At 39.7% G+C, this 20,596-nt stretch overlaps 1 protein-coding gene, 1 non-coding gene and 1 pseudogene across 6 annotated transcripts in view; 2 read left to right on the forward strand and 1 right to left on the reverse strand.

The window, feature by feature from the left end:
• The first annotated feature begins 3,824 nt into the window (after window positions 1–3,824).
• Window positions 3,825–3,931, forward strand: LOC118730945. The gene has a single exon (XR_004991672.1). It is a non-coding gene; the product is annotated as a U6 spliceosomal RNA (small nuclear RNA).
• A 656-nt stretch (window positions 3,932–4,587) lies between these two features.
• The window catches only part of XPOT (exportin for tRNA), a 43,833-nt gene continuing 27,824 nt past the window's right edge, over window positions 4,588–20,596 (forward strand). The window contains exons 1-6 of one of the 5 annotated variants that reach the window (XM_036458860.2): window positions 4,588–4,985; window positions 8,286–8,419; window positions 13,450–13,532; window positions 16,897–16,953; window positions 17,889–17,958; window positions 19,351–19,569. In XM_036458860.2, coding sequence (XP_036314753.1) covers window positions 8,360–8,419; window positions 13,450–13,532; window positions 16,897–16,953; window positions 17,889–17,958; window positions 19,351–19,569 — 489 coding nt within the window. In that variant the 5' untranslated portion in view covers window positions 4,588–4,985; window positions 8,286–8,359. Of the gene's footprint in view, window positions 4,986–8,285; window positions 8,420–13,449; window positions 13,533–15,607; window positions 15,629–16,896; window positions 16,954–17,888; window positions 17,959–19,350; window positions 19,570–20,596 lie in introns of those variants that run through there. The other 4 variants (XM_036458861.2, XM_036458862.2, XM_036458863.1 and 1 more) reach the window with 4 other exon arrangements.
• On the reverse strand, window positions 14,161–14,261 carry LOC118730995 (annotated as a pseudogene).

Below are 20,596 nucleotides of genomic sequence, written 5' to 3' on the forward strand. Positions count from 1 at the left end.
CATTACAGTCTAAAATTAATTTTGGTTTACATCTAGAATTAGGAGTAGAGTTCTAGCCTACCATGTAGTAGCTGTGTGACTTAGGATAAGCTACTTAACATAGACCCACCTTGGTTTCCTTATCTATAAATTAAAATGATGGGGACCGGTTTGCTCAATGGATAGAGTGTCGGCTTGGGGACTGAAGGGTCCCGGGTTCGATTCCGGTCAAGGGCATGTACCTTGGTTGCGGGCATATCCCCAGTAGGGGGTGTGCAAGAGGCAGCTGATCGATGACTCTCTCCCTTCCTCTCTGTATAAAAATCAATAAAATATATTTTTTTTAAAAATGATGTTGATGATGATACCAGTTCCATCCTTACAAGACTAAGAGGAACAAATCAGAAAAGATATCTGAAGGCATGTTGCACACCATAATGAAATATATGTGAGATATATATATATATATATATATATATATCACACATATTTTATATATATATGAAACACTTATATATATAACAATAATAGAGTAATATGCAAATTTAACCATCACTCTGCTACACAAGCTACACCCACCAGCCAATCAGAGCAAGTATGCAAATTAATCCAACAAAGATGGTGGTTAATTTGCATTCAAAGAGGGAGGGAAGAGTGAACTCTGAAGACAGCATAGAAGGAAGAGGGAGGCAAAGTGGAAAGCTAGGCAGTAGCGGCTGCGGAGGGAAAGCACTGGCAGCGCGGGGCGGGGTGAGGTGCACAGCAGCCATGCGCTGCTGTCCGAAGCAGCAGGTCGGGTGGGCAGGGCAGGGCGCACAGCACAGAGGCACAGTGGGGCAGGTGGGGCGTGCCTTGCCTCTCTCCCCACCCTGCTCGCCTCAGCGGTGGGAGAGGTGGAGGTGGGAGAGGTAGGAGTGGCGGGAGGGAACTCAGCAGGCAGAGGCTTTAAGCTTGGGAAGGGGCCGAACCTGTGATCACAGGGGCAGGGGGTCCCCTTCCCAAGACTAAAGCCTGGGGCAGAGGCTTTAGGCGTGGGGAGGGGCTGAGCTTGGGATTGGAGGGAAGGGGAAAATATTAATGGAAACATCCTCAGGTGAGGATAAAAAGAAAAATAAAGAAAGAAATGTCATATCCACCCTAACTGGTTTGGCTCATTGGATAGAATATCAGCCTGCAGACTCAAGGGTCCCAGGTTTGATTCTGGACAAGGGCATGTACCTTGGTTGCAGGCACATACCCAGTAGGGAGTGTGCAGGAGACAGCTGATCGATGTTTCTCTCTCATCAATGTTTCTAACTCTTTCCCTCTCCCTTCCTCTGTAAAAAATCAATGAAATATATTTGAAAAAAAAAGAAAAAGAAATGTCATATCCTATGAAAGACACATCTTGAAAATGCTTAAAGGAAGTTGACATTTTTTCATGGTGAAGGGACTGGAGTCCATGTTGATGAAAACACCTTGGAGGCTGTGCTGACTGGCAATGGCTGCAGTAGTGGGGTGATGGGGCTGGTACCTTCCCCTGATCAGCCCAGTCACCTCAAGCAAAGGGAGACCAGACTGCAGCTTAGGTCCACTCCCAATGGGGAGCGGGCGTAAGCCATCCATAGGACGTACCCTGAGTATGTGAGAGAGGGCAGGATGGGCTGATGGACCTCTCCCCAGTGCATGAATTTTGTGCACCAGGCCCCTAGAATATATATAAAAGGCTAATATGCAAAGTATCCCAACAAAGTTCATCTGGGAGAATGGGACTAAAATCACTTGCTATGACATCCGCTGACCATCGGGGGGTGGCACAGAACAAAGGAAGGCCCTGGCCAGTCTGCAGCCAGCAGCCAACAGATGGGGAAGGAAGGCCCCAATCAGCTTTGATCATCGGCCAGGCCTAGTGTCCCTACCCATGCATGAATTTCATGCACCAGGCCTCTAGTCTATCAAAATAATTTCAAGTACTCTGGCAACTCAAAGAAAGGAAGACACAGAAGAAGGACAAAGTTTAATTGTTTTCTTTTAAAAAAATGTTTTTTATTGATTTATAGAGTAGGGGAGAGGGAGAGATAGAAACATCAATAGGCTGCCTCCTGTATAGCCCTACTGAGGACTGAGCCTGCAACCCAGGGATGTGCTCCGACTGGGAATAAAACTGTGACCTACTGGTTTGTGGGTTGATATTCAACCACTGAGCCAAGCCACGGCTGCTGGGTGAACACAGTTTTATTGTTATAAGAAGAAGACTGATTTAGTACTATAATTCTATAGTGTCATTATTGTCAATGGACCTTCATATGAAAGACAGAGGTTAGGAGCACAGGTTCTAGAGTGAGACTATGGGTTTGAATCTGTCAACTGAAAAATAATATTGGTATTTTGTCACCAAAAATGATTTATTGGGGTGGGAGGGAAGAAAGGGTTGCACCCCAGTGCATGCAGACATAGCAATCCACATTCATACTCTGACCTGTTTGCCAAGAGGAAGTTAGAATCAAAGAACTTTATTATAAACATAGAGTTCTTCCTGTAGGGTTCTAACCATTCCATAGAGTGTGAGAACTTCCCCAAGCCCCAGTTCCTTCCATAGATCCTTCCCACTGATTATGTTTGCTTAAAGTTGCAGTTAGTCTTTACCAAATCCCAGCTCTGCTACCTAACTTTTATGCACTTCAATTTCTTCATCTATTAAATGGAGATAATGATAGTACCTACCTTATAGAGTTGTTATGAGGATTAATGTCTGAACACTTAGAACTGCTTCTGGTACTTAATGCTCAAAAATTTTGACAATTCAAAAATAAATAAATAAATAAATTAATTAAATAAATGGCAATTAAACCTAAAAAATTTTACAATTCATACATAAAAATATGCTTTCAGTTAAAATAATGACAGTGTTATTTGTCAACATTTTAATAGCTGGCATTTTATATTAGTCTGAGATTAGAAACTGTCCTTCATGGACCAGGTAACCCGAATAGGGGATGGTCAAATTTAATATCCCTTTCAGGTCCTCTTCAGTTGGATTTCAAGTGCTTTCTTATTTGTTCTGTAATCATGTGAGTTTATGAAATTGAAAGACATTTTTATAAACCTAGGTTCAATGTTACTAGATAAATTGTAGATAAGCTGTTAGTGTGTCAGGACATTTAATATGTGAAGTATGTTAAATATGAATTTACAAGTGAAAAGGACAAATAAAATACTTATTTGACAGGATAAGGCATTGCAATATATTGACCGTATTCAAGACTTCAGAGCCACTCAGTATTGGGCCTCCATAGTCCATAGTCGACCTACATAGCTAATGTAAGAATCTATGCAAGTATTCACTTATTGAATTATAACTACAAGCTGGCACTGTACTAGACTCTGAGGATACACTGAAATAGGGATAGGAATTCTAATCTGACATTCTGAGAAAGAAAATTATAAACTGATGCAAAAGCTGTTCAAGATACTCTATATATCAAAAGTCTGGTACAGTGTCACTAAAATGTAGCTGTTCAATTGCTACAGTAATTTTATTCTACTTCTTTTTCTATTCCCCCTTCCCATGTTTTGTTTGTTCTTTACTGTAGTCCCAATGACTGCAACCTAGTCTATATTCAGCACGTATGGAATAGTCAACAATGAAACTTAAGTATCAAGCATTTATTGCATGAGGTTGTAGTCCTCACAACAACCTCGAAGTTAGTACTTGAATCATCCTCATTTTACAGATTACTAAACAGGTTATTTAACGTGCTTGAAACTAAGGTCGACAACCAGTGAAGAGGAAGCTAGGATTTATTATACATCTGTGCAGCTTGAGCCTATACTGCCTCGATGCATCATTAACAAATTGGTGAATGGTGCTCGCTATGGCAGCACATATACTAATATTGGAAAGATACAGAGAAGATTAGCATGGCCCCTGCGCAAGGATGACACGCAAATTCGTGAAGCGTTCCATATTAAAAACAAAACACAACACACACACACGCACACACACACACACACACACAAATCGGTGAATGCATAAGCTAAGTAACAGTACCATGGAAGGAACCTAGGAGTAGGACTTCCTAAGAACGCTCTTTTTCATGAATGACAAATATTATGTTTAAAGTGAAATTTAAGCCAAAACCGGTTTGGCTCAATGGATAGAGCGTCGGCTTGGGGACTGAAGGGACCCGGGTTCGATTCCGGTCAAGGGCATGTACCTTGGTTGCGGACATATCCCCAGTAGGGGGTGTGCAAGAGGCAGCTGATCAATGACTCTCTCTCATCGATGTTTCTAACTCTATCTCTCTCCCTTCCTCTCTGTACAAAACCAATAAAATATATATTTAAAATGTTCACTGCTTATCGGAATAACGTGGGGCAATTAAATCTCGATAATCTGATCATCTATTTACCAATCATCTGACGAAATCGCCTATATTTCGCGCTGAGCGCACTCCACTCGTAGTTTGAACTGGAGCAGAAGGAACGAGAGTCAGCACCTCGGGTAGGTTTCAGGCCGAACGCCTCATCCCGACGCGCACCACACGCTCAGGCCACCCCGCCTCCAGGCCAGCGCCCCGGAAGCTCCGCGCGCACGTTGCATGCTGGGAGTTGTAGGCTCCCGGCGCCGGCCCGCGGGCTGCGGTCCGCCTTCTTCCATGAGGCTGCTGCTGTCTCCGGCCCGCGCGGCACGAACGCGGGGAACGCGCTCCGCGCTGACTCAGCGGGGGCGGCGGCGTTAGCCAGTCCCTCGCACTCTTTCCCTTCCTGGGCCGCCGGCCCCGCCCGCCTGCTTTTGCTAGCTTAGCCGGCCCGGCGCCACGCGAGAGGAGGCACCAGCGGGCGCGGAGCGGCGAGAGGCGCTTGGCCCCGGCCATCCCGGTCCCCGGCGTTAGCGCTGCGGCCGTGGCGGAGAAGGACGGCCCAGACGCGGGCCGCTCCTCCGCCCCCTGCGTGCGGCCCCGCTCCGCCTCGTTCACCGGCCCCCTGGAGAAGCGGCGGGGACGCGGGATGGAGAGATAGGGAAGGTGACTTGGCTCGGGGGCGGAGGGGCCGGGAGGCTGCGTGGAAGTTGGCTGGGAGGAGCGGCGCGGGGTGCGGGTTGCGGGGTGCGGGCCGGGCCCCTCCGCGGCGCTGCGCCCGGCGCCTGGCCGACCGGGCGGGGGTGGTACCGGCTGCGGCCGCCGCGGAGCGCGTCCCGAGTGCGTGGCTGCGGCTTGCCGGGTGTTTCATCACCCGAATTGCCACGAGGCTTCCTTGGGGGAAAGATGGGGATGAGGCCGAATCGCTGGTGGCCCCCAATTTCATTAATAAAAGTGACCAAGCCCGTCTGTAATAGTTGCAGCGTGTCTCACTTGCAGAGGACTTAAAACTTGATTGCCCTCCCCCCCACCTCAGGACAAAAAAAAAAAGAGAGAGAGAGCGCAAAGTGTTATTTTTGTGTAATAATTTGCCAGCAGAGACACGCCATTTCTTCCCGTCCCTTCCTCACAATTCTGCAGGAGCGATATTTTCTGTAACCAGAAGAAAAAGGGGAAAGGGGGGAAGGAGTACTTTTTTGAAGTGCTAATTAGTTTTTACTGGGAGGTGGAAGTTACGTTTTATTAAAGCGACATGTCAGCGTGGTGTCAGAGCTGGAAAGAGTCGGTGTGCTAGTATGTGAGCAGTCTTCAGTAGGCGTGGAGAAATTGTTTTCATAATTGTTTGGTTCTTGATTTCATAGCTACCCAGGAGAAGCGAGGGCTTGTTATTTTAACTATGTTGCTTACCTTTCTCCAGAACATTGGGTAGATTCGTAATGGAAGTGCTTATCGGGTTGTAACAAAAGTTTAAACGTGCAAGACCGTGCCACGTTAGAGCATGTGTTCGTGCACAGCGTCCTTAAAGGGGGCGGGGGGATTGTCACCTTTCGCACAGGTGGTAACTTTTCGGGTGTTTGCACACAATACATAGTTTACTATGTTTCCTTGCACATTGATTATTATCCAAGTGCCATCTTTATGAAGTATTCTTTCTGTACTGACAACTGTAACAAGTTTAAGTTTCCTTAGGTAGTTTTATTTGCCATGTTTTATCTTAGGACCTCTTGCTTCTTCCCTAGGTAAATTCAAAGGAACATATGCCAAATTCAAGGAATCTTTATATATATAAAAAATCAATTATATATATATATATATATCTTAACATATATGAAAATCAATAATATATATTATTGGTTTTTTACAAAGAGGGATAGAGAGCTAGAAATATTGATGAGAGAAACATCAACCAGCTGCCTCCTGCACATCCCCTACCGGGGATGTGCCCGCAACCAACGTGCATGCCCTTGACCGGAATCGAACCTGGGACCTTTCAGTTCAAAGACCGAAGCTCTATCCACTAAGCTAAACCGGTTTCGGCAAAATAATTTTTTTTTTCTCCCCCAAGGAATCTTATATACTTCTGGCATTATGATTTCTAGAAACTCAGTTTGTCTTTTATATCTGTATGCACTTTTCAGAGGAATTAGCAAATCTTGTCATTGTTGGCGGAAAGGGTGATGGTGAAATGTGGAGGGAGGGGAACCGCTGCCTTTGTGTTTTCCCATCTGTTCAAAATGCCAGCTTCCTAGTATGATACGATAAATCCAGAATTTTCCAAGAAGTTCCCATACCCCATGCGCGGGGCTCTGAATTGTAAATAACCAATTGAAGGCCCAGGCATGCTTTACCTCATTGAAGTTTTTTCACTGTGAGGAGGTGCACTTTTCCCCGTTTTGTAGAAAGGGCTCTTTGGGGTCTGCTAGCTGTCACTTGGCCCCAGTTTGAAAATGACAAGATTGGAATACAAATCCAGGTTTTTCCAAATACAAAAGACTGTCAGTCCTTGCCCCTTAAGGCTAATGAGAAAGCTAATCAGCAAGCAGTGACAATCAGCACTTAGGAGGGGCAGTTAATCCAGTTTGGGAGAGTTAGACAATAGGGATCAAAGACATGATCTTTAAAGACGTGACTTTTAAGCTGAGTTCTGAAGGACAGGGTTAACCAAGTAACCTGGAAAGAGCAGTGTGTGCAAAGATGAAAGGCAGAATATCACTGGCCTTTGGGGTGAGGGTGCCAGTTGGTGAGGAGTCATTCACAAGTGTTTGAATCTTGATCCTGAGGGCAGAGAGAAGCTGCCAGTATGTCAGTAACCTTAGAGAGGGGCCTGGGCTGTCTTCTTCCAGGCTCTCGGCACATATTTGTCATTGGATTCCGGCAGGCCCAGGGGAAAACAGAAGAGTAGGGGACCTCTAACCTGGATCTGATCCTGGCCTCACCATTCCTTAGACTCTGAAGCTTAGAGGCCGCTTCCACCGCCCTCCCTTATCCTCCTGCCTCTTTAGGCTCTCATCTTCTTTTGTTATGATAATTAAACCAAACTCCAAAAAGCCTTTTATTGGGAGTAGCAAGGCCTGGTCTACCTATCGATATCTCACAGGTCTTGAGAGAATAAATGTGCCTTTTACATTATTTAAAGTTTGTTTCTTGTTTCCTCAAACATTCATTCTATCAAAAACCAAGTTGTCTTTTGGGGTTTATCATTTTCTTATTTGAGAATGTTAAGACACTAATTTATGAAAAAGTCATTGCTTTCTGGAGACTTAAAAATATTCTTAAAGATAGTATTTGTCAATTTTTATAGCTATTAAAAAACACTTTTTGAAATACATTTCTAAAATTGACTGGGAAGAGCAGTGATCTGAAAAAGGCAGGTCAGCCATTGTTCAAAAGCTAAATTGCCAGGTTTTCACTCCTATTTCTTCTCTTCGCATTTGACTTCTCTTGAAGTACTTGTAGACACTCCAATAAGGGTATTGAACTCTGAGGTCACTACTTAGCCAGGCAATCTAATCTTTTTTTTAAGGTTGTGATATTGATAAAAGGAAGTAGGCAAATTATTAAAATTAGCATAATCTGGATTTGTCACTTTTTTCATATAGTTGCACAATTGCATTTTTAAGTATGTACTGAAGATAGTACATAACATTTCATAAATTAGATGCTTTTATTTCAAGTAGAAAAAAATTCTTTTCTATACTTTATTGATGATCTTGAAAGAAGAAAATTTGAGAACTTTAATGGCATACTTTGAATTTTTAGAAATTAAACATTTGTGGAATATTTAGCAGGCTCATTTTTTTGAGACACTAGGTTTTTTTATAATTTGGATAATTTCAAAAGAAGCTTTTTAAAAACACTTAAGTGTCTTTGCATAATGTTACTTGTTATATTCTGGATAAACATCTATTTATATTAAGTATTGTTTTCTTTCCTTTTTTTTGTGTGTGTGTGTGTGTGTGTGTCCAGATGTTTGTGGATTCTTCTGTTGGATTAGAGGGCACGTCTGTTGTAACCAGAAAACCCCAAGTATAGCAGCAGGGATGGATGAACAGGCTCTTTTAGGGCTAAATCCAAATGCTGATTCAGACTTCCGACAAAGGGTAAGTTAAGTTTGCTTAATTTTTAAAACCATGTTACCACAGGTTTGCATTAGAGGACTTGAATACAAAATACATCTGATGATACAGGTTTAATTTGGGTAGAAATGAATAGAGATAATATAATTTGAGGTATCTGAATATATTCTGAATACAGAAACACTGAGGGTTGTGATTTATTTTCTGTTAAGTTGCCTCAACAAGTGTTAAAATCTCATGGGATTCAAGGTAGGTGTTTATGTCACATTGCTAATCATTGGTAATTACTTTACAATGTTTTTAAAAAAAAAATTTATATTATATTTTATTGATTTTGTACAGAGAGGAAGGGAGAGAGAGAGAGTTAGAAACATCAATGAGAGAGAGTCATCGATCAGCTGCCTCTTGCACACCCCCTACTGGGGATATGCCCGCAACCAAGGTACATGCCCTTGACCGGAATCAAACCCGGGTCCCTTCAGTCCCCAAGCCGATGCTCTATCCATTGAGCCAAACCGGTTTCGGCTTACTTTACAATTTTAATACAAAGGATTAGTTAAGGGACTTTCCATAGTAGCAGACATGCATATTTTATTTTCCCAGTGCATGGCTTGGTCTTCACAAGTTTAACCCTTACATTAGTGATATTTAACATCCTTGTTATTTAGTCCAGGCAGACATGTAAATGAGTAGCTATGATATGCCATATCCTAGCTTAAAGTGATCATATGACAAGGAATCCAATAATGCTCGGATATTTGGGTCAACATTAACAATGAAACATAATGTAGTCTACACCTATAATTATGACTATAGTTAGATGATAAAAGAAACATCTAAAGAACAAGCCTATAATTAAATATTTAAAGGTGTGGGCAGTTTGAAGTTTAGGATAAGTGGAAGGAGAGGCATTTTCTTTCTTCATTCTACTCATAGGAAAGGATATCCTATCTAATAAAGAGGGAATATGCTAATTGCAGTCACACCCTCAAAGATGGCGGCACCCTGTTCCCTCAGCCCCCCAGCCTCCCAGGGCCAGCCTCTGATGGCGGCTTCCCACCCAGTGCCAAAAGCGCTGGCAAGCCTCAGACAGTGGCTGCCCAGCTGATGCCTGAGGTGTAGGCAGGCCTCAGATGGCAGCTGCCCAGCCACCCGGCCGGCCGAGGCTTGCGCTGCCAGCAGTGGCAGCAGCAGAGGTGTGATGGGATGTTACCTTCCCCTGATCGTCGGGTCGCCTCCCACCCTTGAGTGCTCTCGGACTGTGAGAGGGGGCAGGCCGGGCTGAGGGACCCCTCTTCCAGTGCATGTACGGGCCTCTAGTCTTTTATAATTTTAAATGAGGTTAATAATCTCACTAAATGTTAGCACTTTTAGTTGTGCTTTTAAGCAGGAATTTTTTAAAATGTGAATTTTTTTTTTTATTTTTTTTTTAATTAGAGAGAGAGAAAGGGAGAAAAAGAGAGAGAGACATCAATGAAACAAACATCAATGGGCTACCTCCTGCACAGCCACCTAGTGGGGATTGAGCCTGCAAGCGGGGCATGTGCCCTGACCAACAATCAAACAAACCTCTCCGTACAGGAAGCAACACTCAACCAACTGAGCCACACTGGCCAGGGCTAAGCAGAAATTTTCTTAAGTAGTAAAAAAAATTTAAGGTACTTTCTATCTTAGCGCCTGTGCATGCCTCTGCTGTTAAGTGATCAGCCCTAAGCTAGAGGGAAATAACAGGAATTGAGATTTAAATAACTAGCTAACTACAAGATATCCAACTGGTTAGGACATGAAAAGACATTAAAAGTCTATGTCTTGTTTATGCAGACAAATACTTGTTTTCGTAGGAGTTTAAGCTGCCCTTCTTTAAACCCTTAGTCACATAGTTGAAGTATCCTGGATGTTTACCTGATTCTGGCTTGATATTGCATGGTTATTGTAATAAAAGCTTTAAGAGTTTTCGTTATTAGCCTTCTGTGTTATTCTTTTAGGTTCCTTTTTGAAAAACTTTTTATATATATATATATATTTTTTAAATTAAATTCCACCATCTATCAGATTTTTTAAAAAGTCCCACGATTACCCAGTTGGTATTGCTCAGTGGTTGAGCATCCACCCGTGATCCAAGAGGTCACAGTTCAATTCCCTGTCAGGGCACATACCTGGGTTGTGGGCTCCATCCCCAATGGGAGGTGTGCAGGAGGCAGCAGATCAGTGATTCATCATTGATATTTCTATCTCTCTATCCTTCTCCCTTCCTCTCGCAGATGTTATTTAAAAAATATTTTTTTTAAAAGTCATGATTTTCTTTTCAGAAAAGTAAAACCAAGAAATTGTTAGTGTTTTTAATATATGGAAGTTACGCTTTTCGTCAATAAAAATGGGTTCTGTCAATCAGGCATATGTGGTCTAGGCTTCATTTGATATCACATTCAGCCAGCCTGAGTAACAGGATGGAAATGGAGAAGTCTTAAGGAAAAATGAGTTCTGATAGCCCCGATGTTAGAGTTCAGTAGTGGGGATCTAATTCAGCTTGGTGGTAAGGAAATGACTGCCAACCCACATTCTCAGTTCTAGTTCTCTGTTTTCTGCATGGGCAATAAAAGGAGCTGATTTATCTCTGTTGGCACTGAGAGACAATAGGCCCTCAGAAAGAAGGTATAAGATAGAAGAACAACATGATAAAAGCTTTGACTTGTTCGTCATTGCCAGAAAAAAAATTTTTAATGCTATTAACAGGAATTTAGAATGCAAAGACTAGTTTAAAACTGAAAACTTTCTAGTTATCGGTTCACTTTTTAATGTGTGAATAAAATATCTTTCTTTGGCTTAAAACTTGCCTTTATTTCAAGAGTGGTATGTCAGTAACAGTTCTACCAGCTGAATTCACCCTCCTTTTTTTTTTGATAAGTGGTAATGCAACTTACATGATTAACTTCCACCTTATCACCGGCCCTGGCCTTTGAGATATTTGTAAAGGAAACCCTAGATTTTATGAAATATTGTTAAATGAAAAGTGAGCTAGATTCTTTTGCAGCTGCTTAGATTCCTATATTCGTAGTTCCTAAAGATATTATTTATACTTTAGATAGTATTTGGTGATCTTCATCTACTCACCTTCATTACTTTGGTTCTCTGTTAACTGAAACCACGAATGAAAACTCATTTCCTCATTCATGCAGTTACATAATACAGGAGATTATCACCTAAAAAGCAGGGGTTTTTTGCTTTTTTTTTTTTTTAAACCTTTAATCCAAAGGAATAATTTTGACCCAGTATATATGTAGATACATAAATGTATGTAAATAAATACATATAAACATTATAACTAAAACAAGTTACACAAAATAGTAGTTATTCTTGCTAAGTGCAGTGCACTCTGGTATTTTTATTGTTTCATTTTTACAACTTCTATAGTAAACTGATAAAATTATTTTTAACACTAGTGGGGCACAAACATTTTCAAGATGATGTATTATAATTATATACTTGAAACTGATATAATTTTATTAACCAGTGTCACCCCAATAAATTTAACAAAAATAAATAAAAATATTGACTAATCAAAATTAGGTTTTACTAAAGCTTAATATTCCTTCTAATTAATTTCAAGGATTGTATCAGTATGTAAGTACTTTAAAGTCATCTATCACTGGCCCTGGCCAGTGTGGCCCAGTTAGTTGGGCATTGTCCTATGCTCAAAAAGGTTGCCAGCTAGATTCCCAGGCAGGGCACTGTGAGCTTTACCACCGGGGATCATGCAGGAGGCAACAGAACTATGTTGCACTCTCTTGTCCATATTTCTCTCCCTCCCTCTCCCTTTCTCTCTAAAAATCAGTAAACTACTTTTTACCACCTTAAGCAGTCAGTCACCGGTGACTGACACTATGCTTTCTGTCCGGAAGACAAAACAAGCTGGGCGCTTAACATGTTAAAAAAAAATCATCTAGCAATGTTTCTAGTGTATGTGTAAATTTTTGGCTGTTTGAGATACTTTTCATAAGTTGCTCAGATTACTATTTGTCCATTGTCATATGTGAAACCTGCATCTGTCATTGATGCCATTTACAGCATGGAAGAGTGGCAGAAGTCACTCCCCATTTCCCAACAGTGGGATAGAGGCACATGGACTTAGTGCTCTTAGAACAAGGCCCTGAATGCATACACTTACTCTTAGAAGAAGGCCTTGAATGCATGAATAGAGGGATGATAAATGATTTAGCTATTTCCTAAAGCTTTGACCTTTTCAATTATTTGAGTACTTTTTCAAAATTCATATCATACAATTGTACTCTGATTTTAATCTCACATTTTAGGGAACTTACATGATATAGTTGAATTGAAACAGTCTTTTTAATTAAACCAAATGGCATACAATATGTTTTATCTTTTATAGTCACCTCTTTAATGACTTATTTGCTATGAAATAGGAAAACACCCTTTATATATCATTTTACTTGCATTTGATGAGTACTTGTATGTTTTACTTTTTTATAAATATATATAGAGAGATATTTTTTAGAAGTAGGAGTCTATTTTCTTTTAATAGATATTTATTTATTTATTTATTTATTTTTATTGATTTTGTATAGAGAGGAAGGGAGAGAGATAGAGAGTTAGAAACATCGATGAGAGAGAGTCATCGATCAGCTGCCTCTTGCACACCCCCTACTGGGGATATGCCCGCAACCAAGGTACCTGCCCTTGACGGGAATCGAACCCGGGTCCCTTCAGTCCCCAAGCCGACGCTCTATTTCGTCTGTATGTTTTACTTCTTGAGCCTCCTAACAATCCAGTGAGGTCTGAAGGACTTTTTTATGTTATTTCCTTTGCTGTGAGGAAACAGGTTCGACATTCTAACTGATGGATTTGTTTCCTATTTAATCTTTTTTCTAAAGTCATTAAGTGGCACAAATTCAGAAGCCCCAATGCAAAGTTTCAGCTACTTTTTTTTAGATTCACTGATTTATTACCGGTTTATGATTCACAGAATATTTGTTTAGTGTTGACAGGGCATTAGAATTGACATTACAAAAGCATTTCTGCTTTTCCTCTTCCAGGCCCTGGCCTATTTTGAGCAATTAAAGATCTCCCCAGATGCCTGGCAGGTGTGTGCAGAGGCTCTGGCCCAGAGGACATACAGGTAACTAAGACAAAATTTTCATGATTCTTACAATTTAAATTTCTGTGAACTTGACAGGATTCAAATTTACCTGTGTTTGGAGAATGCTTTCATAAAAACATTTTATGACCTGTGTTTTGGGAAATCATTTAGTGTAGAAATGAGAAAAATAGTAAATTAATAATTTGGCCCTTCCAGGATTGACTTTTCAGTAGAACTATCCTTTGCTTCATGTTGTGCACCTGACAGCATATCCGGACTAGAATGTAGTACATTAAAACTTCCTTATTTCCTTTTATAAAAAATATATTTTTATTGATTTTAGAGAGGAAGGGAGAGGGAGATAGATATAGAAACATCAGTGATGAGAGAGAATCATCAATTGGCTGCCTCCTGCACACCACCTATAGGGGATCAAGCCTGCAACCTGGGCATGTGCCCTTGGCCAGAATCGAACCTGGGACCCTTCAGTCCGTAGACCGATGCTCTATCTACTGAGCCAAACTGGCTAGGGCAAAATTTCCTTATTTTCTTATGATGTGAGTGATAGTTGGTTTTCTAAAGAGTTGGTAAAAGAGGTAATCAAATTATAATCTTAATTTTTTATTTTAGTTTAAAGTATGTAAGCATTCAATTACCAATCTTTATTTAAAATATGGAACTCTTCACAAATTTGTGTGTCATCATTATGCAGGGACCATGCTAATCTCTCTATTGTTCATATATATATATATATATATATATATATATATATATATTTTTTTTTTTTAATATATTTTTATTGATGTTTAGAGAGAGGAAGGGAGAGGGATAGAGAGAAACATCAACAAGAGAGGAAGTTATCAATTGGCTGCCTCCTATATGGCCCCCACTGGGGATCAAACCCAAAACCTGGGCATATGCCCTGACTGGGAATCAAACCTGAGATTTCTGGTTCTTTGGTCAATATACAACCGCTGAACCACACCAGCCGGGCTGTATTGTTCCAATTTTAGTAAAAGAGCTGCTGAATCAAGCACTCACTTACCAATCTTGATGTTGGACCGAGGTCTTTTCTTTGTGTACATGCTACTAGCACTCACTTTGTCATTCTTACGTTGATCAAACCCATAATCCATCCTGTGGAATAATGACTGCAGGTTCCTGAACTTCTTGGTTATTTATCCCCCTCCCTCCAAGCCTTGTGGTTATCTAACCCACATTACATGTATTTCCCCTGCAATGTGACTTCCTATGAACTCTTTTGAAAGCTTTCAACTTGATTTTTACAAAAATAAGAACTCGTATCATGCTCATTAGTTTATATAATAGTTCATTAAATTACTTAATTACAAAAGAGGTGCAGCTGGCATAGTGAGACATCGGGAAACAATGGACCCGCTATAAGCAAACAACTTGCTTCTGTGAGTAGTTGTTCCTGGAGGCTAGTGATGACTCCTAGCGGAGTTTTCCGCATGCTGTGGGTATTAGTTACTACATTTTTACAGACAAAACCAAGTGTTCCAGTTTATTGAAAAAATTGCTTTTCAGAACATACATAAATCTTAGACTAAATAAAGACCAGCTTTTTTTTTTTTTTTTTTTTTTTTTTTTTTTTAACAGAGAAAAAGGGAAAGGGAGAGAGAGTTAGAAACATCGATCAGCTGCCTCCTGCACACGCAGCACTGGGAACGTGCCTGCAACCAGGGTACACACCCTTGACCGGAATCAAACCTGGGACCTTTAGTCCACAGGCCGACACTCTGTCCACTGAACCAAACCGGTTTTGGCAAGGTCCAGCTGTTAATTAAAAGCTTCTTATAGTTTACTTTTTGAATGGAAAATTTAAGTCTTCTATACTTAGTTTAAGGCTTCAATATCATCCATGATAAGGATAAAAACCCTAAGATATTAGAAGAGGTGCTAACTAAACCTAACTTTAAAAAACTCTTAAAAGATTGTTTCAGCCCCGGCCAGGTGGTTAAGTTGGTTAGAGCATCATCCCATATACCAAAAGATGTCAGTTTTGATCCCTGGTTGGGGCGATAACAAGAGGCAATCAATTGATGTTTCTCACATTGATATTTCTTTCCCTCCTTCGCTCATCTCTCTCAAAGTCAGTGAAAACATATTTTCGGGTAAGGATTTAAAAAAAACACACAAGCTGAAATCGGTTTGGCTCAGTGGTAGAGCATCGGTCTGCAGACTCGAAGGTCCCAGGTTCGATTCCGGTCAAGGGCATGTACATTGGTTGCGGGCACATCCCCAGTAGGAGGTGTGCAAGAGGCAGCTGGTCGATGTTTCTCTCTCATCAGTGTTTCTAGCTCTCTATCTCTCTCCCTTCCTCTCTGTAAGAAAATCAATAAAATAAAAAAAAATAAAATAAAACACACAAAAGGAGCCGGAACCGGTTTGGCTCAGTGGATAGAGTATTGGCCTGCAGACTGAAAGGTCCCAGGTTCAATTCCAGTCAAGGGCATGTACCTTGGTTGCAGACACATCCCCAGTAGGGGGTGTGCAGGAGGCAGCTGATCAATGTTTTCCTCTCGTTGATGTTTCTAACTCTCTATCCCTCTCTCTTCCTCTCTGTAAAAAAATCAATAAAATGTTAAAAAAAAAAAAAAAGATTGTTTTATTTATTTGATTAATTCATGTTGTCTAAATAAAGATAACATCTCCATTCTTGTAGTGACCAGTTAGCTTTATATATGAAAAATTTTTCCTATGACTAATCCTGGCTCAAACTAACGATCTTGGATGAATAGATTGTTCTTCACTAAAGGGGCTTTCTCAGAGTTTGTAGCTAGCTCACTGCAACTCTGGCTTACCCCAAGAGAGACAAGTGAAAGTCAATAATTGATGGATACTGATTTTTGCTCTCCTTTTGTAAGGGCAATATATTTGTACCTTGGTTTTCTGTTTGACTTTTGAGGCTAGACTGCCAGTCAGGTGATACCGATTGTTTGGATTTGGCTGCAATAGAACTGCCTGCGGTTGAATTTTAAGTATGACTTTGATAAACAATTCTGATTTAACAGTCTCTGGCAGTTCTATCATTTGTCATTTTAACACCTCACCTTTATGAGTTGTTCCAGGAATTGTAACATCTGGAATTTAGGGTGTGTGTCGTCTGTTTGCAAAGTACTATACTTAAGATGTATTTTAATTTGTTTGGTTGTTCTGCTTGCCAGATTTGGTGGAAATGTTGAATATTGTATAATATTTAAAATGCTCTTAGTATTTTAAACAAATAGATAAGAATGTAATAAATGAGATCAGTAAGTAAAAAGCAAGCCAAATGTCTACTTTGAGAAACTTTTAAACTATTTTATTACCAAATATTTTATCTTTGATTTGTTTTCCCCAATTCATATTCTGCTTATTTTCTTTTTTCTTTTTTTCCTAGTGATGATCACATCAAGTTTTTCTGCTTTCAAGTTTTAGAACATCAAGTTAAATATAAGTAAGTCTTTTTCTCACTGCATAACTGAAGTTTGTGTAGGCTGTTTTTTAAAAATTAGTTTTTCCGCCGAGACCGGTTTGGCTCAATGGATAGAGCGTCGGCTTGGGGACTGAAGGGTCCCAGGTTTGATTCCGGTCAAGGGCATGTACCTTGGTTGCGGGCATATCCCCAGTAGGGGGTGTGCAAGAGGCTGCTGATCGATGACTCTCTCTCATCGATGTTTCTAACTCTCTATCTCTCTTCATTCCTCTCTGTACAAAATCAATAAAATATATTTTTAAAAAATTAGTTTTTCCCTTTTTAGGAAATCATAATACAGGTTGTAATTTAACAGTGAATGTGACATCCAGTTTATAGCTGTATTTTGATTTGACCCAAAGTGTTTTAATAATACCGAATTTGTTGGTTACATATAAATATCCAAAATTTTACAGGGAAACCAATAGGTTTCCAGTTTCTCTGAAAATATCAGAAGATGTAGCAACACCAGCCTGTGCTTTACATGGCAGCTCTCTGTTCGACTTGAGTGGCAGCATGGGCACTTGTATTCAGAAGCCCTGCTTTAATTAAGTGAAAACAATGAGTCCTAGCTCAGAGGGCCCTTCGTTTGTGTATTGATTTATTCTGTAAACCACAGATCTCAGAAGATGGACTTACTTCCATTTGAAAAACTTGTGTAGCTGCCGTTTTTTTCTACGTGAACCTACCACAAATTAAACTGATAACAATATTGATGCTTCATCTGCCACTCCCACACCTATCCTTTTTCCTTAAAGCAAGTGATGAGAGAGAGGCATTATCAATTTATTTTAGAGAACTTCAGATAATTGAGTGCTATACAAATTTTCCTTTTCAAATATATAAGAGGTTTTTATTTTTTAAAACTGCAGACACCAAATATAGCCATTATTATTTTTCTTATCTATTTTGAACAGATATTCAGAACTAACTACTGTTCAACAGCAACTAATTAGGGAGACGCTCATATCTTGGCTTCAAGCTCAGGTAAAATTGTAATTTCATTTAGTACCTCAAATTTGCCAGGTATTTAAACTTTTATTTTTGCAAGCATTTGCAACTTTATGTTAAAAATGTGGATCATTTACCCTCCATTTCATCCTGTTGCTTTCTTAGAAAATACTGGTTTTGAAGATCATGGGTAGATGAAAGCTTAGCAATAATTTTAAGCTGTATGAATAACTGAAACATTATGGAAACTTTGGTTTTAAAAGGTATTTTTTTGTTGTTTTTTTACTGCTTGACAAAAGTGGCTTTTCTGTTCACTCTTAAAGGTGAGCTCCCTCCTAAGGGGAAGTAAAGTACAGCATAGGAAATATAGTCAATAATCCTATATAACAAAGAGGTAATATACAAATTCATCCTCACGTCCTCACAAGATGGCTGCCTGTGACCAGGCAGCCAGGGGGGTTAGTGACGGATGACCAAATGATTGAATAGCAGGCTGGGTAGGGCAACCAGGCCATTAGGGGGGCAGAGAGGGGCAACCAGGCAGGCAGGCAGGTGAGCAATTAGGAGCCAGCAGTCCAGGATTGTGAGAAGGATATCCGACTGCCGGTTTAGGCCCGATCCCTGGGATAAGGCTAAACTGGCAGTCAGACATCATACCACAAGGGGTACCGGATTGGAGTGGGTGCAGGCTGGGCTGAGGAGACATCACCACCGTCCCCCTGCACAAATTTTGTGCACAGAGCCTCTAGTATTGTAATAACTATGTATGGTGCCAGTTGGGTACTAGACTAATCAAGGGGAATCACTTTGTAAATTACATGAATGTCTACTATGCCATACACCTGAAGTTAAATAAAATTGAATGTCAACTGTAATTGAAGCTTCTTTTTTAATGATAAAAAATGAAAAAGAAAAAGAAACACACATAAAAATTAGTCCTCCTGGACATCCTCTTCACAAAGACCCCATTTCAAAATGGCCAATCAAGTTCTTAATTCATAGTATGTTCTTATTTGTTAATTTGGTTGATATATATATATAGATAGGTAGCAGTTGTATTGTTGGAAATTTTGTTTTCCTATAAAGAGCAAGCAGCTAGAAGAAAAATAATTGAATTTTTTCCCTCAGAAAATTAATAGGAACTGATAAACTATGCCTGAAACTTTTCTCTAAATGTGTCAGAATGGAAAAAATAAAGTTTGAGACAAGAAATAACCATTAGCACCTTTGTTCATTTGGTTATTCCCCATTTGCTCAGTTGCTTAAATATTATACTTTGGTCATTTTCAAGCATATTTGTTGCACAGCTAATCTATACCATGTTGAGGTTTGATGTTTTTTTTTTGCCTATTAATGATAAATAGAAAAACCAAGTGTTTGAAACTTCAATTTACATTTAATTTTACGGACTGTTTCTCTTATTGTCAGATGCTGAATCCTCAACCAGAGAAGACTTTTATACGAAATAAAGCAGCCCAAGTCTTCGCCTTGCTTTTTGTTACAGAATATCTCACTAAATGGCCCAAGTTTTTTTTTGACATCCTCTCAGTAGTGGACCTAAATCCAAGGGGAGTAGATCTGTACCTTCGAATCCTCATGGCTATTGATTCTGAGTTGGTGGATCGTGATGTAGTGCATACATCAGAGGCAAGTAACTTCTCATTAGTTTTTAGGTTTTGTTTTTTTTCTTTACTTTTATTTATTGATATGAGAGAGAGAGAGCAACATCAATTTATTATCCCACTTATCTATGCATTCTTTGATTGCTTTTTATGTATGTCCTGACCAGTCTTTGAACCCACAACCTTGACATATTGGGACACAGTTGAACCAACTGAGCTACTCAGTCAGGGCCTAATTTTTAGTTTTTAATATGTATTTTTTAGGAGATAATGGGCATATAATAAAAGGAGCATAAGTCTTATTTTTTAGATAAAGTTTTTAAAGAATAATTATAAAGAATAATTAAAGGGAGAGGGATAGAGAGTTAGAAACATCGATTTACTCAGCATTTTGAATTTTGTCTTACAAAGGAACTTAAATTTCCCCCCCCAAGTAGGTTAAAATTAAAATATTTAGATTTTTTTTTTAAACTAGGTAAGTACTTTCTCCTGTGAATTTGTAGGGATGTGATCTATATTTACTACTGCTGTGTAGTCACTGACTGAGGAAGAAGCATTGCTTATGAATCAATGCTGGGTTCTTCTGTATTCTCGGTCACATAGCTCATTGCCTTTTATAGTTCGTGACCTGATATAATCTTTTTTTTAATTGATTAATTTTAAAGAGGGGGTAAAAGGGGAGGAAAGAGAGAGGAAGAAACATTGATTCATTGTTCCACTTATTTGTGCCTTCATTGGTTCATTCTTGTATGTGCCCTCACCGGAGATCAAACCCACAACCTTGGTATATTGGGACAACACTCTAACCAACTAAGCTACTGTCCAGGGCTTTGTCTCCTTATAAAGAACAAAACAGAAATAGCTTAATTCAAGTGTTTATAATAACTTTAAATTCAATGTATGTCAAGCATTTATAAAGGTTACTTTCATGCATTTAATTTATTGCCATTTTCTCTAACTTAAACATCATGTTTGTATAATATTGAGCAATATTTAATTACTTAAGATTTCTAAGTAATGTTTATTTATAGTTTATGTTTAATAGATCAAGT

The sequence above is a fragment of the Pipistrellus kuhlii genome, unplaced genomic scaffold, assembly GCF_014108245.1.
Source record: "Pipistrellus kuhlii isolate mPipKuh1 unplaced genomic scaffold, mPipKuh1.p scaffold_m20_p_3, whole genome shotgun sequence".
NCBI lineage: Eukaryota > Metazoa > Chordata > Mammalia > Chiroptera > Vespertilionidae > Pipistrellus > Pipistrellus kuhlii.